Source organism: Chlorocebus sabaeus, chromosome 1 (assembly GCF_047675955.1).
Source record: "Chlorocebus sabaeus isolate Y175 chromosome 1, mChlSab1.0.hap1, whole genome shotgun sequence".
NCBI classification, from domain to species: domain Eukaryota; kingdom Metazoa; phylum Chordata; class Mammalia; order Primates; family Cercopithecidae; genus Chlorocebus; species Chlorocebus sabaeus.
Genome location: NC_132904.1, coordinates 6,110,986 through 6,137,134, shown reverse-complemented (window position 1 = coordinate 6,137,134; position 26,149 = coordinate 6,110,986). Strand labels below are relative to the sequence as shown.

The 26,149-nt window shown below is 56.0% G+C and overlaps 1 protein-coding gene across 1 annotated transcript in view; it reads left to right on the top strand.

Annotated features, from left to right (window-relative positions):
• Positions 1 to 26,149, top strand: part of LRP5 (LDL receptor related protein 5) — a 137,334-nt gene that overhangs the window by 69,553 nt on the left and 41,632 nt on the right. Inside the window, exons 6-9 of the mRNA XM_073010818.1 lie at positions 3,469 to 3,865; positions 6,545 to 6,716; positions 20,475 to 20,691; positions 23,355 to 23,644. Coding sequence (XP_072866919.1) covers positions 3,469 to 3,865; positions 6,545 to 6,716; positions 20,475 to 20,691; positions 23,355 to 23,644 — 1,076 coding nt within the window. The remainder of the gene's footprint in view (positions 1 to 3,468; positions 3,866 to 6,544; positions 6,717 to 20,474; positions 20,692 to 23,354; positions 23,645 to 26,149) is intronic.

The window sequence follows — 26,149 nt, the reverse complement described above, 5'->3', positions numbered from 1 at the left end:
GAAGGGATGTCGTCCTTCTCTCCTGCATGCATGCCGGGAGGAAGGGGAGAGGTCAGGAGCCCGCCTGGAGGAGGCTTGGGTGAGGGGAGGGTTTCACTTTCAGGCAACGTTGTGGGGCTGGCTATTTGTTTAAATAACCCCAAAGAAAACCATTTGGCCAAACTGTTAGTTTCTAAACAATTTACTTCCTTGGTGTTTGAATAAACTCCTACCTAGGCTCTGTAGCTGGTCGCAGGGAAGGAGTTGGCCTCTCTTCTTTATAGCCTGGCACAGTCCCCTGCACCTGCCCCTCCCAACCCCAGGTCTACTTCCCCGTGGCCATGGCTGCTGCTCGGACCTCTCTACACACAGAAGCCCCTCCCAACCCCAGGTCTGCTTCCCCGTGGCCATGGCTGCTGCTCAGACCTCTCTACACACAGAACCTCCTGGAGGCCAGCTGTGGGCACCAGCCTTGGCAGGCATCTGGCAGAGCCCAGGCTGCTGGCGTGCTCTCTGCAGCTGTTCCCTGCTGGCCTAGCTGGACAGAGTCCCCACTACCACCGGGGTCACCTCTGTGCTGGTCACAGCTCACTCAGAACTTCAAGCAAATGGGTTGGGTCCTGCCTCTCTCCCAGCTGTCTCCGTGAAGTGGAGTCTCTGGTCCCCTCCAAGTTATAGCTAGACAGGGACTCGGACACTGCGAAGTCCCCAGAGGTTTCGGTCTCAGATTCTCCCTGCTCATCCCCTGGATGTAGTGCTGCTGTGGGTGTCGGGCTGTGCTGGGGGCCGTGGAGAGCAGGGGGCTTGCACCAGGACCCCAGTGAGCCAGTGGGGGTGCTGCCCTTGCTGTGGGGTAGACTGGGGGTGCGGGGCGGCCATCCACTGGGGTGCGGGGAGGAACGACTTCCCTGAGGAGGTGGCGGTGCCATGTGACCTGGGCCTTGGAGGACAGGTCCATTGTCAACAGAACATTTTAGGAGTGGAGCCTAGAGGGAGAAAATTTACTGAAATTCAGAGATTCCCCCTCCCCCTACCAATATACACCAAATCAGACGCCTCTGACCAGATCTGAATTTGGCTCTCAGATATTTACATTGTAGCTGGGCATTTAGGGCACCTTCCAAGTGCTGCCTCCACCTCACTGTCCCCAGCCTGCCTGCCTCAGTTTCCCCAGTCCTGGGCCTGTGTTGCTGTCGCCATCACCTGGGCGCCCTCTAGTGGAGGAATCAGATTATGCACTCTGGGGCTTGGAGCAGGAGTCAGGAGGGTCCTATCCTTCCTTGAAATGTTGGACGCCCGGATCCTGGAACAGTCTCTGCATTCCTCCTGGAAAGAGCCAGAGCCTGGGTGCAGGGGACCATCTGTTGTTTGAAGGCTGCAGCCTGGCAGGGCACTCAGGAGACCTGGCAGTTGGCTGCAGGGCCAGGTCTAGGGGCCACGGCATGAGGGAGGCTCTGGGCTGGTTTAGCCTCGGGCCCCTTTTCAGATTGTGACCCGGGCCCCTGTGCAGGGTCATGGCCACAGGACGCTGGGAGGGGTCTCTGACCCTGACCTTCTTGGCTCTGCATTCTTGAGACCAGAAAGGTTTGGAACAAATGAGTAGATGATGCCCTAACTCGGGGAGGGAGCCACATCCTGACCCCAGCAGCCTTGGCAGGATCTGTGTCGGGATTACAGGGCACCCTGGGGGCCCCGGTGTGCATGGGTCTCCACTTGCAATTTCTGCAGGAAGCTCTGATAGATCCCAACCGGGGGTCCCAGACACAGTCAGAAATGCTGGTGCTGCTGTGTGTGGAGCCTCGGGCCACGGGGGTCAGGAGCATGTGGAGGGTGGGCCACGGGGGTTCAGAAGAGAATCCTGTAATCCACTCGACCTGCAAACTGGGAATCCCACTGGAGGGCCATGGCTGAAAGGTCGGGGGGTCTCCATGCGTCCTGGAGTGGGTGGTGAGGGATCCTTGGGTTTGCATGCCGCTGGGCCTGAGTGGCAGGACCCCGGCCACAGCTGATCTCTGGGCCATGCTGCTCAGATGCTCTCGGAGTGTTGCTGTGGTCCCCGAGGGAGTCTGAGTTAAGCTTCTCTTGTGCCGGTCATATGCTGTCAGGCCACGCTGGTGAGTTAGGCAGGGCACAGATGCCCGGAGCAGAGAGAACTTTCCTTGGTGATTTCACACATGCAGATCTTGAGGGCTGGCAAATCCTGCCCTCAGCCAGAGTGGGGGCTTTTATTTGAGGCCAGAATCACCCGAGCATCCTCCTGTCCCCAGCTGTGTCCAGCCTGTCTGCAGGGACATCCTGAGAGGACCAGGTTCTCCCCTCATCCACCTGCCTAAGTGCCACTCTGAACCCTGCCCACCCGTGCCGTGGAGGGGCTTGACCTCAAGCTGCTCCGCCAGCAGTGGGCTTGGCCCCAGGGTGCAGCAGAGGCCCAGGTGGCTGTGGAGTGGGTGTTTTGTAGCGTGGTTCTGAAACTTAGTTGGAAGTGCACGGATAGTGCTTTGGCTGTTCTCTGTGGGACCCTATTTAGAAACCAGGTTGAGTTACTGGGGGTCATCGCTACGTTCCCATGGCCCAGCTGTGTGGAGGCCGCGGTGGAGCCCCCTCCAAGGAGCCAGGGCCCTGGGTCGAGCCGTGACCAGAACGCATGCCCCAGAGGTGTTTCTCGTCTCGCTCCTGTGTTGCCTGGTGTGTCAAGTGGTCACGAAACTCTGTGTTAGCTCTTGGTGTTCCTGACAGTGCCCCCGGGTCTCAGGCCTCAGAACCAGGCTTTCCCTTCATCTCGGTGGCCCAGGAGCATCTGGGCAATGAGTAAAGAGGGTGTTCACTTGACGGGTGCATCTGGTCCTGCCTAGGAGCCCCTAGTGTGACCCTGGGGCTTGAAGCTGCCCTCGGGTGGTGGAGGGGAGGGAGAGGTGAAGTGGCATCGAGCTGGGGAAGAAGGGTGAGCCCTGCAAGGCGGGCATGCTGGGGACACTGAGCAGCGTGGCCCACAGGTGGGTCTGCCCTGCAAGGCGGACACGCTGGGGACACTGAGCAGCGTGGCCCACAGGCGGGTCTGCCCCTGCAAGGCGGGCATGCTGAGCAGCATGGCCAGCAGGTCGTACCCGGCGGGATTTGTGGTTGGGGCTGGTTTGCGGCCAGGAGAGGGACTGGCAGGAGACAAGGGGGACTGTGAGGCAGCTCCCACCCAGTGGTTGAAGCCTGATGGCCTGGCTGTGTGGCTCTCAGCTGGGTGCATAACCTCTCTGTGCCTCAGTTCTCTCATCTGTAAAGTAAGGAAACAAACAGTGCCAGCCTCCCAGAGCTGTCATGAGGATGAATGAGTGACCGTGTAGCATGGGCTGGGTGCATGTCACCTAACATCACCAGCCTTTGCAAGGAGAGCCCTGGGGGCCTGGCTGAGTCTTCCCTTGCCCGGCCCACCCCAGGCCTAGTCTTGTGCCTGCTGCAGGCCCTTGACCCCTGAGCCCACTGCACCTGTCTCCACAGGAGCCGAGGAGGTGCTGCTGCTGGCCCGGCGGACAGACCTACGGAGGATCTCTCTGGACACGCCGGACTTCACCGACATTGTGCTGCAGGTGGATGACATCCGGCATGCCATTGCCATCGACTACGACCCGCTGGAGGGCTACGTCTACTGGACGGATGACGAGGTGCGGGCCATCCGCAGGGCGTACCTGGATGGGTCTGGGGCGCAGACGCTGGTCAACACCGAGATCAACGACCCCGATGGCATCGCAGTTGACTGGGTGGCCCGAAACCTCTACTGGACTGACACGGGCACGGACCGCATCGAGGTGACGCGCCTTAACGGCACCTCCCGCAAGATCCTGGTGTCAGAGGACCTGGACGAGCCCCGAGCCATTGCACTGCACCCCGTGATGGGGTAAGACGGGCGGGGACTGGGGCCTGGAGCCTGGGCCCAGGAGAGGGAGATTGACCGGGACCTGTCATTCTGGAGCATTGTCTTGCGTCAGAACCCAGAGGAGAACTTGTTAAAACACTGGCAGCTGGGCCCCACCCCCAGAGTGGTGATTCAGGAGCTCCAGGGCGGGGCTGAGGACTTGGGTTTCTAACAAGCACCCCAGTGGTCCAGTGCTGCTGCTGGGTCCACGCGTAGAAAGCCCTGGAGACCTGGAGTGAGCTCTTTGTTCCCCAGCTTCAGTTTCCTCATCTGTAGAATGGAACGGTCCACCTGGGTGATTTCCAGGATGACAGTAGTGACAGTAAGGGCAGCCTCTGTGACACTGACCACAGTACAGGCCAGGCCTCTTTTTTTTTTTTGAGATGGAGTCTCACTCTGTCGTCCAGGCTGGAGCGCAGTAGCGCGATCTCAGCTCACTGCAACCTCTGCCTCCTGGGGTCAAGTGATTCTCCTGCCTCAGCCTCCTGAGTAGCTGGGATTACAGGCGCCTGCCACTGTGCTCGGCTAATTTTTGTATTTTTGGTAGAGACGGGGTTTCGCTATGTTGGCCAGTCTGGTCTCAAACTCCTGACCTCAGGTGATCCACCTGCCTCAGCCTCCCAAAGTCCTGGGATTACAGGCGTGAGCCACCGTGCCCGGTCAAGCCAGGCCTCTTTTAACACTTTGCACATCGTCAGTCTTTTCATTTGGGGGGACAGGTACAGTTGTACAGTTGAGGACACTGAAGCCCAGGGAGGCTCAGGGACTTGCCCAGGGTCACACAGCAGGAGGTGGCAGGTATGGGGCTGGGCCTGGCAGCGTGATTCCAGCTTTGTAGCATAGAAGTCTGTGAAAGCAGAGAGCTTGTTGGTCTGTAGGGGAGCCTTTCTGAGACCCGCCCCAGCGGCTCAAAGGGTAGTAGTCAGGGGCCTTCCTGGGGGCTCATAACCCTGAACACTGAATGGGAAAACCCTGATGGAGGAGGCGCGCTGGAGCTGGGGGTGCCGATGGGACGTCCCAGAGGAGCTGGGAGGTCAGTAGCAGTGCTTCCTTCCATGGAGCACTTAGTGGGAGCCAGCTGTGTTTCCAGGCTCATGGCCCTGGGCCCTGAAGCTCAGAAGGTGAAGGAACTTGCCCAGGGTGCCCGTCGGGCAGTGGCGGGCAGAGGATTTGCGGGCTGTGGAGCCTGTGCTCGTGCCCTGGCCCTGGGGGTTGCGAGCATGCTGGCCAGGGAGCTTTTCCTGCAAGTGGCCTGGTGTCTAGAAGCCAGCATGTCAGGCAGCAGGCAGCGGGAGCACAGCAGGCAGCGGGCAGGGCTTGAGCAGCCCTCTGTGGACCCTGGGGCACGGCAGCATGTGGGTGAGAGCTACTCCATGTCAGTGGCTGAAGGGCTGGGTTGTGTCCCGAGGAAATCGAATGAGGGTAGGAAGTGGGGCCCCCTGGGGCTTTAGCAGGAGGAGGCACAAAAACTGGTTGCCAGCCACAGTGAAGGGAACCTGGCCCTGAGGTCAGGAGCTTGGTCAGATCACTGCCTCCATGGGCCTCGGTGTCCCCATCTGTGAAAGAGGAAGGGATGGGGAAGCCGATTCCAAGGTCCCTCCTAGCCCTGGTTTCATGAGTCTGAGGATCCCAGGGAAATGGACTTGGCAGTCTGACGTGTGAGGTTGTGGGGTCCAGGGAGAGGCACCGAGCTGGAAACAGGAGGCAGAGGGGCTGGCCAGCTGGGTCAGACACAGCCAAAGCAGAGGCTGTGACCTGGGACCCCAGAATCTCCACCACTGAGCTGCCACCCCAGGATCTGGGTTCCCTCCTTGGGGGCCCCAGGGAACAAGTCACCTGTCCGTTGCACAGGGGAGCCCTTCAGCTATGTGCAGGAGGTTCCGCTCTGCCCCTTCCTCCTCTGGGTGCTCAGCTCCTCCCCTCCAGCCCACCAGTCAGACGTGAGGCTGTCCCAGACCCCGGGCAGGGTCGTTTCTGTCCAGTGACCTTTGGAATGGGAGATGAGCTCCTGGCTCCTGAGAGTCCAAGGGCTGGTGCGGTGAAACCTGTGCAGGGTGGCAGTGGGCATCCCTGTCCCAGGGGACCCTCCAGGGGCTCTGATCACTGGGCTTGCCCCTGGCATGCTCAGTCCTCCAGCACTTACTGACACCAGCATCTACCAACACCAACATTTACAAATACCAACATTGACCAACGCTGACATTTACCGACACCGACATTTACCAACACCAGCATCTACCAACACACTTACCAATGCCAACATTTACCGATGCCGACATTTACCGATGCTCACATTTACTGACACCGACATCTACGACACCATTTACTGACACCGACATTTACCGACACCGGCATTTACCAACGCCAAATTTCCCAGCGCCGACATTTACTGACACCAACATTTACCGACACTCACGTTTACCGACACCTACATCTACTGACACCGACATTTACCAACAGTGACATTTACCGACACCAAATTTCCCAGCGCCGACATCCGACATTTACCGATGTGGACATTTACCAATGCCGATATTTACTGACACCAACATTCAGCCATGTGATGGGGACCAACTCGGGGACAGGCCTTGCTCTTGGCACTGGGGATGCCGCAGTGACCAGACAGACGCATGGAGTCATGGACTTCTGCTTCTTTTCCAGCCTCATGTACTGGACAGACTGGGGAGAGAACCCTAAAATCGAGTGTGCCAATCTGGACGGGCAGGAGCGGCGTGTGCTGGTCAATGCCTCCCTCGGATGGCCCAACGGCCTGGCCCTGGACCTGCAGGAGGGGAAGCTCTACTGGGGAGACGCCAAGACAGACAAGATCGAGGTGAGGCTCCCGTGGACGTGTTTGATCCAGGAGGCCTGGCCCTGCCTGGCTGTCCCTGGGCTCCCGAGAGGCCAGGTCCAGCCACCCCCTGCAGTCAGACATACGTATTGGCGAGGCACTGATGGGTGCCTGTGCTCTGCTATTTGGCCAAATGGAATGCTTGAAAAAATAGTTACAATGCTTTCTGACAAAAACGCCTTGAGAGGGTAGCGCTACACAATGTCCTGTGGTTACATTAAGATGTTATCATTGGGCTGGGTGCCTGTAGTCACAGCTACTTGGAGACTGAGGTGGGAGGATCGCTGGAGCCCAAGAGTTTGAGGCCAGCCCAGGCAAAGGGGACACAGGAATCCTCTGCACTGCTTTTGCCACTTAGTGTGAGCCTTACACTGTTTCACAGTACAAAATTAAGACAAGAATTAATCACACATCTACTACCCCACTTAAGACATAAAACATGGGTGTTGTTGAAGCCAGAGGCAGCTGCTGGCCTCAGTTTGGTGATTCGTTCCCAAGCAGTTGAAGACAGTTTTGTTCTTCCATGGATGTCTGTTGTCCCTGTGCTGGGTGCAGCCTTGCCCTGCCGCTGTGGTCGGGTTTCAGTGGCCTTGTCCAGTGGGCGTGCTTTGGCAGCTTGCTTTTTGCTCACCTGTGGAGCCTCTTTTGAGCTTTTTTGTTTGTTTTGTTTGATTGTTTGTTTTTGTTGTCTTTATTGTTGTTGTTACCCAGGCTGGAGTGCAATGGCATGATCTCGGCTCACTGCAACCTCCACCTTCCGGGTTCTGGCGATTCTCCTGCCTCAGCCTCCTAAGTAGCTGGGATTACAGGCACATGCCACCACGCCTGGCTAATTTTTGTATTTTTAGTAGAGACGGGGTTTCACCATGTTGGCCAGGCTGGTCTCGAACTCCTGGCCTCAAGTGATCCACCCACCTCGGCCTCCTGAGGGCTGGGATGGCAGGCGTGAGCCACCGTGCCCAGCCTCTGTTGAGCATTTTTTTTGAGGTGCTCTCGGTGCCAGTGATACATTAGTTACATGTCACACCATTGTCATCCATTGAGGTGACATTGCTGCCTCTCCTCAGGGTGGACGCCTCCCTTTGTTTCCAGCAACTTCTGAAAGATTTTCCTGAGCCGCATCAGTCCTTGTTGACGTCACCATCGGGGTCACTTTTGCTCTCCTCAGGGCTCCCAGGGGAGGCCCGAACCAGGCAGCTTGCAGGGCAGGGCGGGATGGAGAACACAAGTGTGTGTCTGTGTTGTGGGATTTCAGACCCTGCTTCTTAGTGGGAGGAGCATCAGCACCCTGAGGGTGGGGAACCCAGGGATGGGGGAGGCTGAGTGGACACCTCCTGACGAAAACCCTGGAAGCTGCAGGTGTGGCCTGCTGGAGCTCCTTGTAAATGTTTTGTTTTTGGTAAGGCCCGTGATTCCAGGCTGCTGAAGATGATTTGCCTTCACTCATCCCCTCCACCTGTGAGAGCAGGTCAGGGATTCGCGTGTCTGTGGCACACCAGGCCCGTGACCGGCGCTGTTCCGTGTACTGTCCATGGCACACCGGGCCCGTGACCGGCACTGTTCCGTGTACTGTCCGTGGCACACCGGGCCCGTGACCGGCGCTGTTCCGTGTACTGTCCGTGGCACACCGGGCCCGTGACCGGCGCTGTTCCGTGTACTGTCCGTGGCACACCGGGCCCGTGACCGGCGCTGTTCCGTGTACTGTCTGTGGCACACCGGGCCCGTGACCGGCATTGTTCCGTGTACTGTCTGTGGCACACCAGACCTGTGACCAGCGCTGTTCCATGTACGGTCACAGCAGTGGTTTTCTTGAGACAGGGTCTCACTCACTCACCCAGGCTGGAGTGCAGTGATGTGATCACGGCTCACTACAGCCTCCATCTCCCTGGGCTCGGGTGATCCTCCTGCCTCAGCCTCTGAGTAGCTGGGACTACAGACACACACCACCACACCCAGCTAGTTTTTGTGTATTTTTTTTTTTTGTAGAGGTGGGGTTCACCATGGTGTCCAAGCTGATCTCAAACTCCTGAGGCACAAATGATCCACCTGCCTCAGCCTCCCAAAGTGCTGGGATGACAGGCATGAGCTGTCACTCCCAGCTCAATGATTTTCTTTATTGTGGTAAAATAAACGTAGCACAAAATTGATGATTTTAACCATTTTAAAGTGAACAGTTCAGGCTGGGCGCAGTGGCTCACACTTGTAATCCCAGTACTTTGGGAGGCTGAGGTGGGCAGATCACCTGAGGTCAGGAGTTCGAGACCAGCCTGGCCAACATGGTGAAACCTCGTCTCTATTAAAACTACAAAAATTAGCTGGGCATGGTGGCAGGTGCCTGTAGTCCCAGCTACTTGGGAGGCTGAGGCAGGGGAATCGCTTGAACCTGGGAGGCAGTGGTTGCAGTGATCCGAGATCATGCCACTGCACTCCAGTGTGGGCGACAGAGCAAGACTCTTTCTTGAAAAAATAAATAACGTTTTAAAAAGTGAACAATTCAGGGGCATTTAGTATGAGGACAATCTCTGCTTCTGTCTACTTCTAGAACACTTTCATCTCCCCTGAAGGAAATCCCATGTCGGTCAGCACTCACACCCATTCTCCCCTCGCTCTCAGCCTCTGTCAGCCACTAATCTACTGTCTGTCTCTGGGGATTCGCTTCTTCTGGACATTTTGTGTGACTAGAATCCTGCGATATGTGACCCCTGTGTGTGGCTTCTTTCCGTAGCATCGTGTTTTCAAGATTCATCCCCACATTGTTGCACGTTATCAGAACCTCATTCCTGACTGGGTGCAGTGGGTTAGGCCTGTAATCCTAACACTCTGGGAGGCCAAGGCAGGAGGATCACTTGAGGCCAGGAGTTTGAGACCAGCCTGGCCAGCATAGCAAGACCCCATCTACAAAAAAATTTTTAAAGTTAGCTGAACGTGGTGGTGGGCACTTGTGGTCCCAGCTACCTGGGAGGCTGAGTTGGGAGGATCGCTTAAGACGGGAGGTCCAGGCTGCAGTGAGCTGTGATTGCACCACCGCACTCCAGCCTGGGCAGTAGAGCAAGACCCTTTCTCAAAAAAACAAAAAAGTTCCTTCCTTGTTGTTTCTGGATGACATCCCATTGTATGGCCAGAGCACATTTTGTTTGTACATTTTTTGGGTGGTGGGCAGTGGTTTCCACCTTTTGTCTACTATGAATAATGCTGCTGTGAACATTTGAATGCAAGTTTTTGTTTGAACACCTGTTGTGAATTATTTGGGTATATGCGTAGGGGTAGGATTGCTGAGTCCTATGGTAATGTTAGATTTGACTGAGGAACCTTTTTTTTTTTTTCCCCCCGAGACAGAGTCTCGCTCTGTCGCCCAGGCTGGAGTGCAGTGGCATGATCTCCGCTCCCTGTAAGCTCCGCCTCCCGGATTCATGCCATTCTCCTGCCTCAGCCTCCCGAGTAACTGGGACTACAGGCTCCCACCACCACGCCTGGCTAATTTTTTGTATTTTTTTTTTAGTAGAGATGGGGTTTCACCATGTTGGCCAGGATGGTCTCGATCTCCTGACCTCGTGATCCGCCCACCTCGGCCTCCCAAAGTGCTGGGATTACAGGCGTGAGCCACTGTGCCCGGACTATACTGTTGTCAATAGTGGCTGTGCTGTTCTGTATCCCCACCTGCAGTGTGTGAGGGTTCTGACTTTACCTCCTCACCAACGCTTCTTTTCCATTTAAAAAACTATTCAGCCAGGTGCACTGGTTCACACCTGTAATCCCAGCACTTTGGGAGGCTGAAGTGGGCAGATCACCTGAGGTCAGGAGTTCGAGAGGAGCCTGGCCAACATGGTGTAACCCCGTCTCTACCAAAAATATAAAAATTAGCCGAACGTGGCGGCGGGCGCCTATAATCCCAGCTACTCAGGAGGCTGAGGCAGGAGAATGGCGTGAACCCGGGAGGCAGAGGTTGCAGTGAGCTGAGATCGCACCACTGCACTCCAGCCTAGGCCACAGAGTGAGACTCTGTCAAAAAAAAAAAAAGACCAACTGAGGAATTAAAGTAGGGGTGTCATAGTAGCAGAAGGGGGGTTGTGGAGCAGGCCACCCCGCCGCTACGCACTGGAAGCTCATTCCCTGACGATTTGGAGCTTATCACTGGGGGCCTAAGGAGAGATACTGAAGGATGAGGCATGATGGCGCGGGGCACAGGTGTCTTTGGTGGCCGGAACTTGGGGACTGTTGGGGTACTTTACTGCAGGCCTTCTCAGGGCCCTTCATATGCTTACATAGGCTGTTTCTAAAAGGGGGATACATTGCTTAAGCCTTCTCAGACTGCCTTATCAAGGGTCCCTTTCTTTCCCCACTGTGGTCCTGGTGGCACACTGTCTGGGAATGTGCAGGTGGATGCTGAGACCCGCCCTGCCATCCCCCTGCACATCCAGAGCTGACTTAGCCTCGAGGTTCCTGCCAGCAGCTCCTCCTGCTCTGGGACACCTCGGATGTGCCCATGGAGGCGCTGGTTCTGTGTTTTCTGCTGGAGTTTGGTGTGTCTTTTCCTCCTGCAAGTGGGCACCGCCCCTGGGTGTGTCCGCAGGCTTCTGCGAGTCATGGCCGCTTCTCAGGTCCTTGCCCAGCGCCAGGAGCAAACCCTCCTGGCACTTTGTTCAGGGGTGGATGCGCCAGTGTTCCTGCTGTGGACCCCCGTCTCACATGAGGGTCTCGGGCCTGCGGGCTCATTCAGCAAACACCCACTGAGCATGCAGTGTGTGCCATCTGCGTCCCAGGCCATGGCGGGGACAGTGGCTGCTGCTGGGGTTGTGGTAGCTTCTGGGGGCTCCGGGGACAGCTGAGGTGTAAGGAGCCACGGCTCCCTGAGGGTGCAGTTGGACTCCAGGTGGAAGGGATGGCTGGGGGAGGTATAAATGGGGTCAGGAAGGAGACACATTTGGAACAATGCGAACATTTCTAAGATGCTGTGTCAGGAGGTAGCCACGTGGCCAGCCCAGGTGCTGAGGAGCCCACACCAGCCCTGGAGGTGTTTTGCCGCTCACCTTTGCTGGAGAGCGGCGGGAGAGAGGATTCAGTTCCACGCAGTGGCGTGCGCAGCTGGTCTCTGTGGAGCTGGGCGCTGGAAGGAACGCGCTTTCTGGGGGGCTAGCCGGGCCCTGCCTTTGAGCAGACGATCAGGCTCCAGGTTTTCAGCTCCCGGTGCATGAGAGGACTTCATGGGCAGCTGTGGCTGATCTCTTGATGAACTGGGAGAAGAACAAAGGTCTATGAAATGAGGTTTCATGTGGATGGCATTAGAGACGCCCACTTCAGATTTATAGAGTGGAGCAGAGACGGCGGATGGGTCTGGGAGGCCCCTCTGCTGGTCTTGTTTGTGACAGCTGTCCTGGGAATCAGCTTCCAGGCTGCCCCAGCAGCCTGACTGACACACACAGGGGTTTTAGCCCCATCCTGCGACCAGCTGTTGCCATCATCAGTGACAGCTGGGAGTGGTGGTGGCTCCAGCCCTGGGCGTCCTCCTCACCTGCTGGGGCCCACCCAGGGCAGTCCTGACACCTGCGGGTTGCTTGGAGCTGCATTCGGGTCCTGCCCCATCGTATGTGAGGCCTGAGTGCTTGTGGGCTGAGGTCCCCTGGATGCAGCCCCACCTCCCTTCTGCTTCCCATAGCTGCCTCTCCTCACCGTTTTTCCAGCCTCCTGGGCTAGGACTTCCAGTGTTGTGCTGGCTTTGCCCCTGGGACACCTCCTTAGCCCTCTTCCTGAGTCTAGAGCCCCAGAGGTTGGAAGTTCTGGCCCCTGGGACACTTGCAGCCACACTCAGCTTCTCCTGTGAGCCTCCAGTGTGTCCCCTCAGGACCAAGCCCTCATGTTCTTGCCTCCTCGCCCACCTGGGCTCAGCCAGAGGAAGGCCTGGCTGTGAGCGTCTCCCCTCTGCCCTGCCCTTCTCCCCTCTGCCCTGCCCTTCTCCCCTCTGCCCTGCCACGGCTTTTATATCCTGTGCCACAAGACATGACTGTGTGTAAAAGTGGCAGGGTCTGGCATCTCTCCGGGTCTCCGAGGCCCACGCTCCAGTGCCACTCTTCCCACCCGCTGGCCGTGCCCTCATGCTGAGCCAGGGACAGCCCAGCCCTTTCTCGAACCCCAGCCCTGTGTGTCCAGCTGCCCCCGGCCCTCTCCCCTGGAAGCCTGGGTCACTCCAGCCATATGCCGTGGTGCGGACAACCTGCCCCCTCGGCCGCCCAGGGAAGATCCTCTTTCCAAATGACGACACCTGTTCCCTGCCAGGAAGCTGGAAGCTGTGGCCCTTCCACGCCCCTCCACAGTTTGTGCGTTCGCTTGCCCAAGTTCCCATCGCCATCGTCATCATCACCATCATCATTGTCATTTTGCTTGTCTGTGAGCTGGCCTGGTCTCCCAAAGCAGAGACCCTCTGAGGTCCAGCTTGAGTTGGGGTCTCCATGCTGACCCCTGATGGGGACTCAGGACGTACCAGGTCTGGGTCAGGAGTGACCCCCAAACCTCGTGCCCTTTGACAGGCACTCCTGGCTTTTGCTGAGTGCGTGGAGATGACATCACTCACAGCAGGAGTGATGGGACAGGGTCTGTTGGCTGCACTGTGCTCCCAGGGATCTGGGGAGAGGCTGCACCCCTGGGCTTTGGCACTGCAGAGCCGTGTGTGTGTGTGTTTGCATGCGCACGCATGTGTGTATAAGATCTTTTTTTATTACATGAAGCAAGATAACTGTTGCCGTTTACTTTTGGGTTTTGTGTTTGACAGAATGGGATGCTTCTTCCCTCAGACAACAGAACTCTCCCTTTAAACACGTGCTGCAGAGGGTGGGTCTTGGGCTCGGGTCTGTTTGCACACGCGAGTCAGAGGAAACACAGGGTTCTTCATAAAAACATTGCACAGCAGGCGACTGTCCAGAGTCAGCCTGTAGGACGATGGCAGCCCTGCCCCTCAGAACCCTGCCCCTCAGAGCCCTGCCCCTCCGAGCCCAGCCCCTCAGAGCCCTGCCCCTCCGAGCGCAGCCCCTCAGAGCCCTGCCCCTCCGAGCACAGCCCCTCAGAGCCCTGCCCCTCCGAGCACAGCCCCTCCGAGCACAGCCCCTCCGAGCCCTGCCCCTCCGAGCACAGCCCCTCCGAGCCCTGCCCCTCAGAGCCCTGCCCCTCAGAGCCCTGCCCCTCCGAGCCCTGCCCCTCCGAGCACAGCCCCTCAGAGCCCTGCCCCTCAGAGCGCAGCCCCTCAGAGCACAGCCCCTCAGAGCCCTGCCCCTCAGAGCGCAGCCCCTCAGAGCACAGCCCCTCAGAGCACAGCCCCTCAGAGCCCTGCCCCTCAGAGCGCAGCCCCTCAGAGCGCAGCCCCTCAGAGCACAGCCCCTCAGAGCCCTGCCCCTCCGAGCACAGCCCCTCCGAGCACAGCCCCTCCGAGCACAGCCCCTCAGAGCCCTGCCCCTCAGAGCGCAGCCCCTCAGAGCACAGCCCCTCCGAGCACAGCCCCTCCGAGCCCTGCCCCTCAGAGCCCTGCCCCTCAGAGCCCTGCCCCTCAGAGCGCAGCCCCTCAGAGCACAGCCCCTCAGAGCACAGCCCCTCAGAGCACAGCCCCTCAGAGCCCTGCCCCTCAGAGCCCTGCCCCTCCGAGCACAGCCCCTCAGAGCCCTGCCCCTCAGAGCGCAGCCCCTCAGAGCGCAGCCCCTCAGAGCGCAGCCCCTCAGAGCCCTGCCCCTCAGAGCCCTGCCCCTCAGAGCGCAGCCCCTCAGAGCGCAGCCCCTCAGAGCGCAGCCCCTCCGAGCCCTGCCCCTCCGAGCCCTGCCCCTCAGAGCCCTGCCCCTCAGAGCGCAGCCCCTCAGAGCGCAGCCCCTCAGAGCACAGCCCCTCAGAGCACAGCCCCTCAGAGCCCTGCCCCTCAGAGCGCAGCCCCTCAGAGCACAGCCCCTCAGAGCGCAGCCCCTCAGAGCCCTGCCCCTCAGAGCGCAGCCCCTCAGAGCCCTGCCCCTCAGAGCACAGCCCCTCAGAGCCCTGCCCCTCAGAGCCCTGCCCCTCCGAGCACAGCCCCTCAGAGCCCTGCCCCTCAGAGCGCAGCCCCTCAGAGCACAGCCCCTCAGAGCCCTGCCCCTCAGAGCCCTGCCCCTCAGAGCCCTGCCCCTCAGAGCGCAGCCCCTCAGAGCACAGCCCCTCAGAGCCCTGCCCCTCAGAGCCCTGCCCCTCAGAGCGCAGCCCCTCAGAGCCCTGCCCCTCAGAGCCCTGCCCCTCAGAGCGCAGCCCCTCAGAGCGCAGCCCCTCAGAGCCCTGCCCCTCAGAGCCCTGCCCCTCAGAGCGCAGCCCCTCAGAGCGCAGCCCCTCAGAGCGCAGCCCCTCAGAGCCCTGCCCCTCAGAGCGCAGCCCCTCAGAGCGCAGCCCCTCAGAGCGCAGCCCCTCAGAGCACAGCCCCTCAGAGCCCTGCCCCTCAGAGCGCAGCCCCTCAGAGCGCAGCCCCTCAGAGCGCAGCCCCTCAGAGCCCTGCCCCTCAGAGCCCTGCCCCTCAGAGCGCAGCCCCTCAGAGCGCAGCCCCTCAGAGCCCTGCCCCTCAGAGCGCAGCCCCTCAGAGCGCAGCCCCTCAGAGCGCAGCCCCTCAGAGCGCAGCCCCTCAGAGCCCTGCCCCTCAGAGCGCAGCCCCTCAGAGCGCAGCCCCTCAGAGCACAGCTGGGGTGGGCTGCTTCGGGATCTCCTGTCCTTCTTTCCCACCCGGCGGCCGGCACATTCCTTGGTGTGCTGGTCGGGGGGTGCGCGCCTCCTGTGCTCACCCTGGGAACGGGACAGAAGCTGACAGCTTGGAGAGGACAGGGCTTGTACCCTTTGGTGGCCTCTGGCTGGACCATCTCATTGTCCTCAGACACAGCCTCTCGGTCTAGTTTCATTTTCTGAAAAACAAGTGCACAGAACTCCTAGAGCAGGAGTCGAGTCGAGCTACGGCCCCGGCCGGATCCAGCCCTGCCACCTGTTCTCACACCGTGCCGAAGCTGAGTGGCTTTTACAGTTTTTAATTACTTGAAAAAAAAATCAAAAGGAGGTTTCGTGACCCATGAAAATTATATGAAATTCAAATGTCAGTGTCCATAAATAGTTTCTTGAGACAGGGTCTCGCTCTATCACCCAGGCTGGAGTGCAGGGCTATGAGCATGGCTCACTGTCCCCTTGACCTCCCAGGCCCGAGCGATCCTCTTGCCTCAGCTTCCTGAGTAGCTGGGACTACAGGTGCATACCACCATGTCCGTCTAATTTTTTTTTTTTTTTTAATTTTTAGTAGAAACAAGGTCTTTCTATGTTGCCCAGGCTGTTCTTGAACTCCATCTTGGCCTCCCAAAGTGCTGAGATTACAGGCTGGAGCCACAGAGCCCGGCCTGTCTTTGTTTTTTCACTGATAAAGTTTTGCCGGGTGTGGTAGTGTGTGCCTATAGTGATTTGGGAGGCAGAGGTGGGAGGATTGCTTAAGCCCAGGAGTTTGAGGCTGGGCTCAAGTGATCAAGAGGTGAACTATGATCATGTCACTGCATTCCAGCCTGGGTGACACAGCAAGACCCTATCTCTAAAAAAAATATTTAAAAAGCACTGGGTGTGGTGGCTCACGCCTGTGGTCCCAGCTACTTCAGCAGCTGAGGTGGGAGGATCGCTTGAGCCCAGGAGTTGGAGTTTGCAGTGAGCCAAGATTGTGTCACTACACTTCAGCCTGGGTGACACAGCCCAGACCCTGCCTCTTAAAAAAAATAAAGAAAAATGTATTGGAATACAGCCATGCCCGTTCAGTCACGTGCTCTCCATGCTGCTTTCGTGCTCCAGAGACACTTACAGCCTGAAAGCTGAAAATATTTTGTCCTTTACAAAAAAGTTTGCCGACCTCTGCCCTGGAAAATTCGTCTCCCAAGTTCTGTTCCGGTGCTGGCGTTCCTCGGTGTCCTAAATTTGGCCCTGTTATTTCTGAACTCTGCTTTGGCCATGTTGCCTCCCAGGAGCCAGGACGGGCACGTTCTCTGAGTCTTGTCCTCTGACGCTCAGAGGCTTGGCTTGGCTTGGCTCAGGCATTCTTGGAAAGCTCTGGCTCCAGGAAAGGCGGATGCCTCCGGAGTCGGCCCAGAGGGAACCTGCCCCAGGTCTGGGGGAGGCCTGACCCAGCAGAGTAGCTTTTGCAGAGGGGTTGGACCAGTCAAGGTGTGCTGAAAGTTGCCCTCAGAAGGCCGAGTTGGGATTTCCTTCCTCCAGTATTAGGGCAACTGAGAACTGCTCGCCGTGAGCCCGATGTTTTCCAAGTGGGCAGGTCCACAGGGTGCCCGGGATTCTGGAATCTGGGTGGAAAGTAGGGGGCTTGGAGGAGTGTCTCGGGTTCTGGAATCCAGGTAGAAAGTGGTGAGGTTCAGGGAGTGGCTTCTGAGCCACCATAGGGGTCTCTGTGGGAGCCTCTGCCCATCCAGGAGATTCCGCACGCCTGGCCAGCCCAGAGCCCGTGTCTTGTGCTTGCCGAGGGTACAGCCAGCCCCAGCGGGTGGAATAGCCCGTTGCCTCCTCTCACGTTGTTTTGGGGCCATCTGGGAGTTTGGAGCAAGGGTAGAGAGGGAGGAAGTGGCTGCCAGCCATTGCCCGGCACCCTTGTTTGCATTGGGCCCTCTGTGGGCTCCTTTTTGTTGTTCTTGAATGAAGCCAGGGAAATGAACTTCCTCACCTCACTTTGGTTCAACGTGTCTGGAAATTTGGTTATTAAAATTAAGGAACTGTAGAAAAAGAGCAAGAGAAAAATCTCTCCAAGAGATAATAGTGAACTCTGGGCCAGGCACGGTGGTTCACACCTGTAATCCCAGTACTTTGGGAGGGTGAGGTGGGCAGATCACCTGAGGTCGGGAGTTTGAGACCAGCCTGACCAACATGGAGAAACCTCCGTCTCCATTAAAAAAACAAAACAAAACAAAACAAAATTAGCCAGGCATGGTGGCCCATGCCTATAATCCCAGCTACTCAGGAGGCTGAGGCAGGAGAATCGCTTGAACCTGGGAGGCAGAGGTTGCAGTGAGCCGAGATTGTGCCACTGCACTCCAGCCTGGGCAACAAGAGTGAGACTCTGTCTCAAAAAAAAATAAATAAATAAGTGACCTCTGGCCACGTGCGGCATCCCAGCACTTTGGGAGGCCAAGATGGGCAGATCGCTTTAGCACAGGAGTTCGAGACCAGCCTGGCCAACATGGTGAAACCCCATCTCTACAAAAATAAAATAAAATGTAAGAGATAATAGTGACCTTTTGGTAGATCGAAACCTGGAGTGCTGTCTTTTTCTAAATGCGGATTCTTCGTGGTGTTTGTGTGCTGTGCCGTCCCTCCCCTAGCTCCGTTATTGTGACTGGAAGAAGGGGCGAGGGTTCCCCCGCTACTGTGACCCCCTCCTCTCACGCTGGGTGTCCTTGGAGAAGCCTGCACTTCCTCCTTGTATGCCAGGGCCGGGTGCCTCCTTGGCGTGGTTCTGTGCTGCTGGGATGGGGCCAGCCCTTCGGGTGTTTTCTGAGTGTCACACACGGGCGTGTGCATTCATGGCCTTTGCGTGTCTTCCTGTTGTGGAGGCAAAACGTGAAGAACCCTAGACGATCTTGGGACCAGGGCTCTATCACCTGCTGTTCATTGCTCACCAGAGCATCCAGGAGTGGGCGGAGAGCTCGGACTTCCAGGCACGGTGATAGGGGCTGGTCTAACCATGCTTCCGCCGGCCTGCTCGTCAGAACCGCCTGTTGGGAGCTGTTATCATGATCCCGTACCTGGGCCCTAGAACCGCCTGTTGGGGGCTGTTGTCATGATCCCATACCTGGGCCCTGGGCCATCTGATTCTGACTTAATTGCTCCAGGTTGGGGCCAAGCCGCTGTTTTCTGTTTGGTTGTTTCCTCTGTGACGTTAACCACTGGGCTAGTCTGAGCCCCTCAGTTACAGGTGGAGAAATTGAGACCCCTGGGGGTGCAAGGACTTGCCGAGGAACCAGAGCCCCTTAGGGCAGCGCTGGGGCAGGGCCTGGCTTTGGGTCCCAGAGCTGCTGGTCCCCTTCCCGCTCTCCTAGCAGCTTTTTTTTTTGAGACAAGGTCTCACCCTGTGACCCAGGCTGGAGTACAATGGCATGATCTCAGCTCACTGCAATCTCCGCCTCCTGCGTTCAGTCGATTCTCCTGCCCAAGCTTCCCAAGCAACTGGGATTACAGGTGCGTGCCGCCATCCCCAGCTTGTTTTTTTTTTTTTGTATTTTTAGTAGAGATGGGGTTTCACCGTGTTGGCCAGGCTGATCTCGAACTCCTGACCTCAAATGATCCACCTGCCTCGGCCTCCCAAAGTGCTAGAATTACAGGCTGGGATTACACTGCACCTGGCCCTAGCAGCTTTGTCCTGTGCCATCCAACAACAGATGACCGAAGTCTTTGCTTCTTAACATGCATTCCATCTGCCTTACAGTTTTGCCGCCTGCAAAACAGAGGACTTGTTGCTTTTCTGGTAAGATGGAAATGTAATCTGGCAGCAGGAGGCCCGTGGAAGCTTGCCTTTAATGGCCTTGTGTCTCTTTCATCCTGTCCTGAGAGCTGGAGAACTTGGATGTTGCTCCTAACCCAACCTTCCTGTTAACATACATTTCCGCAGGCTCATGGATCACCAGAACCACGTCCTATCCCATGCGGCTGTATGCTTCCATTGGTTCAGGTGTTCTTACCTTGACAGTATTTTCTCCTCTGCAACTTTTGCAGTGGTTGCTTTTAATCAGCACTGACTCCTCAAGAAAAGTATTTAGTTGTTACATCTCAGTGGAGACAGGGCGGGAAGCATCTGAGACCTTCAGGCTTAGATTTAGAACCAGAAGTGCCCTCAGAGTTCACTTGGTCCTAACCCAGCAGGAAATGAGTTCACAGAGAAGTGGGAGAACCTTGCCCCAGGTCCTTGCATTTGCTCCAGGTCCTGCCCCAGGTCTTGCAGTTGCTCTGTGTGGTAGGTGTGATCTGGAGCCGTCCCCTGATTGCTGCACCTGGGGCAGGCATTGCTAATTGATCTCAGGACTCCTTCCTGCAGAGCACACCCTGGTTCTCCAGGCAGCCGCTGGCTGTCAAGTCTGCAGTGGTTGGGAGAGGACACCTGCTTGCCTGGTCTGTTCCAAAGCTTGCTGCTCATCCCAGCACAGGTGGGGGAGGCTATGGGAAAGGGATCTTCATCTGGCCCTGTCACTGCTCTATCAGCTGGGGATGTGGCATCCTAGTGAAAATGTCTTGGCCAGGCGCGGTGGCTCATGCCTGGAATCCCGGCATTTTGGGAGGCTGAGGAGGGCGGATCCCTTGAGGTCAGGAGTTTGAGACCAGCCTGGCCAACCAAAAATACAAAAATTCGCCAGGCGTGGTGGCAGGCACCTGTAATCCCAGCTACTCGGGAGGCTGAGGCAGGAGAATCACTTGAACCCAGGAGGCGGAGGTTGCAGTAAGCTGAGATCTTGCTACTGCACTCCAGCCTGGGCAACAGAGGGAGACTCTGTCTCAAAATCTCAAAAAAAAAAAAACAAAACAAAACAAAACTAAGGAAGGCGTCATTTATCTGGCACCCCTGGGGAACCATTATACCTGGTGTTTTATGGCACCTGGCACGGTGTGGGTGAAGTTGAGGCTCTTGGGCATTGAACCCATCTTGTTTGGAGCAGCTCAGGCCCCAGGGAGGGTTAGGGTTGGTTCTCGTTGGCATGGCCCTGGCCCATCCAGACCTATATCTCTGCCGTCCTGCAGGTGATCAATGTTGACGGGACGAAGAGGCGGACCCTCCTGGAGGACAAGCTCCCGCACATTTTCGGGTTCACGCTGCTGGGGGACTTCATCTACTGGACTGACTGGCAGCGCCGCAGCATTGAGCGGGTGCACAAGGTCAAGGCCAGCCGGGACGTCATCATTGACCAGCTGCCCGACCTGATGGGGCTCAAAGCCGTGAATGTGGCCAAGGTCGTCGGTGAGTCCAAGGGGCGCAAGCCGTGGCTCAGCCATGCCGACTTGCATGAGGAGGAAGTGACGGGTCCAAGCCTGGGCATAAGTGTTGAGCTGAGGTGCCCCGCCCTGGGGAAGGGCAGGACAGGAAAGGTGACAGTATCTGGGCAAGGACAGATGGGAAGGGACCAAGAATGTTGATTAGGGAGTGGTTATGGACTAGGAATGTCGGGAACAATGGTTAGAAAGTGACTAACATTTGTCCCGTGCTATGTGCCCGGCCCTGGCCGGGAGCCTTTGTGCCCAGAGTGACCCTGTCTGCGAATGTAGTTCTGTGCCTTACTTGCACTGGGGAGCGGGAGGCAGAGCTGTGCAACTCACAGGTGCTGAGCTCAGGACTCACTGCTGGGTCTGCCTGGGCTGGGCTGTGCTTGTTGCCCCTGTGGCCAACGCACGCGTACCTTTCACCTGAAAGCCAGGATCCGCGGTACGCTCCCCGAGGGGGTCGTTGTCTGGCACGACGATTTGTCTCTTCCTGCAAAGGTGATAGAGTTACACTGGAGAGAGCAGCGTCCAGGTGCGGCAGGGGCTCTGTGTCCGGCTGGGGCCCGGGGTCCTGTGCTGCACGTGCTTGTCAGAGTCACTCAGTAAATCTTGATGAAGGATGAGAGGACAGGGGACGTGGTGCTTGCTGCTGCGTTGCCTGCAGTCCTGAGTGAGATGCCTGGATTGACTCTGCTCCCCGTGGGGTGGATGTGATGTTAGCTGTGATGGTAGATCCCTGACTTTAAAATACGAGGGAGCTGGGAATTGAGGGAGCAGGTTGGGGCAGAAAGGACAGCCCCGCAGAGGCCTGGAGCTGAGGCAGCGCGGGCGACCCCAGGAGCAGTGAGTGCTTCCGTCACAGCCTTCGTCGCACCCTATGTCCTCATGCAGAGGATGGAATCCAGGAATTTAGTTTTCCCAGCCTCCTTTAAAGACACATTCATGCCGGGGCAGTGGCTCACATCTGAAATCCCACCACTTTGGGAGGCTGAGGCAGGCAGATCACTTGAGGTCAGGAGTTTGAAACCAGCCTGACCAACATGGTGAAACCCCATCTCTACTAAAAGTACAAAAAAAAAAAAAAAAAAAAAAAAAAAAAAAATTAGCCGGGTGTGGTGTCACATGCCTGTAATCCCAGCTACTCGGGAGGTTGAGGCAGGAAAATTGCTTGAACCCAGGAGGCGGAGGTTGTAGTGAGCCGATATTGTACCACTGCCCTCCACCTGGGCAATAGAGCGAGACCGTGTCTCAAAAAGAAAAAGAAAAAAAAAGAACATTTATACCAGGTGCGGTGGCGCATGCCTGAAATCCCAGAACTTTGGAAGGCTGAGGCAGGAGGATCACTTGAGCCCAGGAATTTGAGAGTGTCTCCCCTGGGCAACATAGAGAGACCTCATCTCTACCAGAAGAAAAAAAAAAAAATTACATAAAATTAGCTGGGCATGGTGGCATGTGCCTGTGGTCCCAGCTATTTAGGGGGCTTTAGGAGACTGACGTGGCAGGATCACCAGAGCCTGGAGGCAGAGGTTGCAGTGAGCTGAGATCATGTCACTGCACTCCAGCCTGAGTGACAGAGTGAGACCCTGTCTCAAAAAAAAAAAAAAAAAAAAAAACATTTATCCACGATGGAAGGTGAGACTGACCTGTGAGGGACTGTTCGAAGAAAAAAATAAAACCCCAGAGATATAAGACAAAAAGGTGCCTCCATGGGGGTGTGATTTGAAGCTGAGAAATTGGGCTTCTTCCCCCTCCTCTCTCACCCCATGATTTACTAAAGGAGATGGGGAAAAAGATTCTTTTTTTGGCTTAAATATTTAACACTAAATTAAAGCCACAGCACTTTGGTTGATGAGTGAAATTAACAGACTGGCCAAAAATAAACGAATGCTGTCTGTTCTGTGTGAAAAAGAGGCAGCTTTTGTCCTGCTGGGTGAACGTGAGTTTTCAGGGTTGCTGGGAATGTCAGTGAATCGGAGGAAGGGCCTAGCTGGGACTCTCAGGAGCCGAGGCCCAAGGACTTGCCCGGTCCCTGCCCCAAGGCGTTAACTGTTTTCTTCCTGGGCCGGAGCACAGGCCAGGAGGCTGGACCGCTGGGCTGGCACTCTCGCGGAGCTGCTCCCTGACTTCCTGACCACGCTCCCTTCAGCAGCCTCTCTGCGCTTCAGTTTCCTCGAATGAAAAATGGGCATTGTGATGAAAATAGCTCCTATCTCCAAGGTGGATGGAGTGAGTTCAGGCAGGTGACTCTCTGGGACCAGTGCCTGGCGCCTGACAAGGTCCGGTCAGAGCCTGCACTGCTGTTACTGATACCCTTGACCATACCAGGGGAGAACTTGGTTGCCATTGCCAGGCGTGTTCCCGCCACCCCCAGCTACTGTCCCTGTTTGACGTGTGGCAGGAATAAAGCTGTGCACGTTGGAGCTTTTGTCCCATCCTGGCTTTCAGGTGAAAGGTGTGTGTGTGTCTGAGGGTTAAGCCTGGCCAGGGGAACAATAATCATAGCCCAGCCCAGCCATGAGGTCGAACCCAACCCAGGGGTGAGTCCTGAGCTCAGCACCCCTGAGCTGTGTGGCTCACTTGGCCGCACCCCTTTCCCTGCTGGGCTGGTGGTGTTTAGATTGGAGCCTCTGTGTTTGCTTCCAGGAACCAACCCGTGTGCGGACAGGAACGGGGGGTGCAGCCACCTGTGCTTCTTCACGCCCCACGCAACCCGGTGTGGCTGCCCCATCGGCCTGGAGCTGCTAAGTGACATGAAGACCTGCATCGTGCCCGAGGCCTTCTTGGTCTTTACCAGCAGAGCCGCCATCCACAGGATCTCCCTTGAGACCAACAACAACGACGTGGCCATCCCACTCACGGGCGTCAAGGAGGCCTCAGCCCTGGACTTCGATGTGTCCAACAACCACATCTACTGGACAGACGTCAGCCTGAAGGTAGCGTGGGCCAGACGTGCACACAGGCAGCCTGTATGGGAAAACCTTGCCTCTGTTCCTGCCTCAAGGGCTTCAGACACTTTTCTTAAAGCACTGTCATATTTATTTATTTATTTATTTTTGAGACGGAGTCTTGCTCTGTCGCCCGGGCTGTTTGCAGTGGCCGGATCTCAGCTCACTGCAAGCTCCGCCTCCCAGGTTTACGCCATTCTCCTGCCTCAGCCTCCCGTGTAGCTGGGACTACAGGCGCCCGCCACCTCGCCCGGCTAGTTTTTTGTATTTTTAGTAGAGACGGGGTTTCACCATGTTAGCCAGGAGGGTCTCGATCTCCTAACCTCGTGATCTGCCCGTCTCAGCCTCCCAAAGTGCTGGGATTACAGGCTTGAGCCACTGCACCCAGCCTGTCATATTTATTGTAACTCAATTCAAGCTAATCAAATATGACCAAGCTTATTTTTTAAAAAATAGATGATTATAGTGAGCAAATCCGGTAGATACACACAAGGGCTTTTGTGAAATGCTTGTGTGAATATGAAATGTTTGTTGTCTGTTGAGCTTGACTTCAGAGACTCCACCCGCTCCCTCGTCAGTGCCCGTTTGCTTTGCAGACTCTTTCTTCATTTATAGTGCAAATACAAACATTCAGGACAAATACAGGAAGACTTTTTTTTTTTTTTTTTTTTTTTTGAGATGGAGTCTTGCTCTGTCACCCAGGCTAGAGTACAGTAGCATGATCTCAGCTCACTGCAACCTCTGCCTCCCGAGTTCAAGCAATTTTCCTGCCTCAGCCTCCTGAGTAACTGAGATTACAGGCACGTGCCACCATGCCCAGCTAGCTTTTTTATATTTTTAGTAGAGACAGGATTTCACCATGTTGGCCAGGCTGGTCTTGAACTCCTGACCTCAGGTGATCTGCCTGCCTTAGCCTCCCAAAGTGCTGGGATGACAGGTGTGAGCTACTGCACCCGGCCTAGAAAGACTTTTTGCCTTCTAAAGAAGGGTTTAGCAAACTGGTCCACGGGCTGGTCTCCTGATTGTGTAAAGAAAGTTTGATTCGTGGCTGGGTACAGTGGCTCACACCCATAATCCCAGCACTTTGGGAGGCTGAGGCGGGCGGATCACCTGAGGTTGGGAATTTGAGACCAGCCTGACCAATGTGGAGAAACCCCATCTCTACTAAAAATACAGAAGACATTAGCTGGGCATGGTGGTGCACGCCTGTAATCCCAGCTACTTGGGAGGCTGAGGCAGGAGACTCATTTGAACCTGGGAGGCGGGGATTGTGGTGAGCCGAGATGGCACCATCGCACTCCAGCCTGGGCAACAAGAATGAAACTCTGTCTCAAAAAAAAAAAAGCAAATTTGATTGGTGCACACCAAAGCGTATTTGTTTGTGGATTGTCTGCGGCAGTTTTTGTGCTGCTGTGTTGAGTTGTGGCAGATCTGTATGGGTTCTAAAGCCTAAAATATGTACCATCCGCCCCTTTACAGAAAAAGTGTGCTGACCTCTGTTCTAAAGGTCAACTACAATGTATTGGACAACTACAATGTTTGCTCATTTATTATTCTACTATTTGTTTTCTGGATTTTTGTTTGTTTGTTTTTGAAATAGGGTCTCCCTCTGTCACTCAGGCTGGAGTGCGGTGGTGTAATCTCAGCTTACTGCAGCCTCGACCTCCTGGGCTCTAGTGATCCTCACACCTCAGCCTCCCTGGTAGCTGGGACTACAGGCACACACCACCACACCTGGCTGATTTTTATGTTGTGGAGACAGGGCTTCCCCATGTTGCCCAGGCTGGTTTCAAACTCCTAGGCTCAAGCGCCCGCCTCAGCCTCCCAAAGCGCTGGGATTACAGGTGTGAGCCACTATGCCCGGCCTATTCTACTATTTGTATTACGTATCTTTAAAAGATTTTTTATGACTTTAAGTCACAAGCATTCTTTGTAGAAAAAATAAAATATATAGAAAAGTATAAAAAATAAAATAAAAATTGTCCATAACCTCTCCAGCCAGAGACGACCGTTGCTGACGCCTCAGCATATTGCTTTCAAGTCTTTTTTCTCTAAGATAGCATTTCTCATCATCACAGACATATGCTACACAGAATTCTATATCCTGATTTTTTCACTTGACCTTACAACAGGTATTTGATGATGCTATGACAAACCCTTTGGCACAATCTTTTAAACGTGTGAAATACTCCACTGCACAGATGTTCCCTTTTAGGCTTAACTGTTCTTTTATTATCTATGTGCTGGTTACAGCCGGGCACAGTGGCTCATGCCTGTAATCCCAACACTTTGGGAGGCTGAGGAAGGAGGATCACTTGAGCCCAGAAGTTTGAGACCAGCCTGGGCAACATAGTGAGACTCCATCTCTACAAAAAACTTTTTTAATAAGTCGGGCATAGTGGTACATAGCTGTAGTCCCAGCTACTCAGGAGGCTGAGTTGGGAGGATTGCTTGAACCCCAGGAGGTTGATGCTGCAGTGACCTGAGATTACA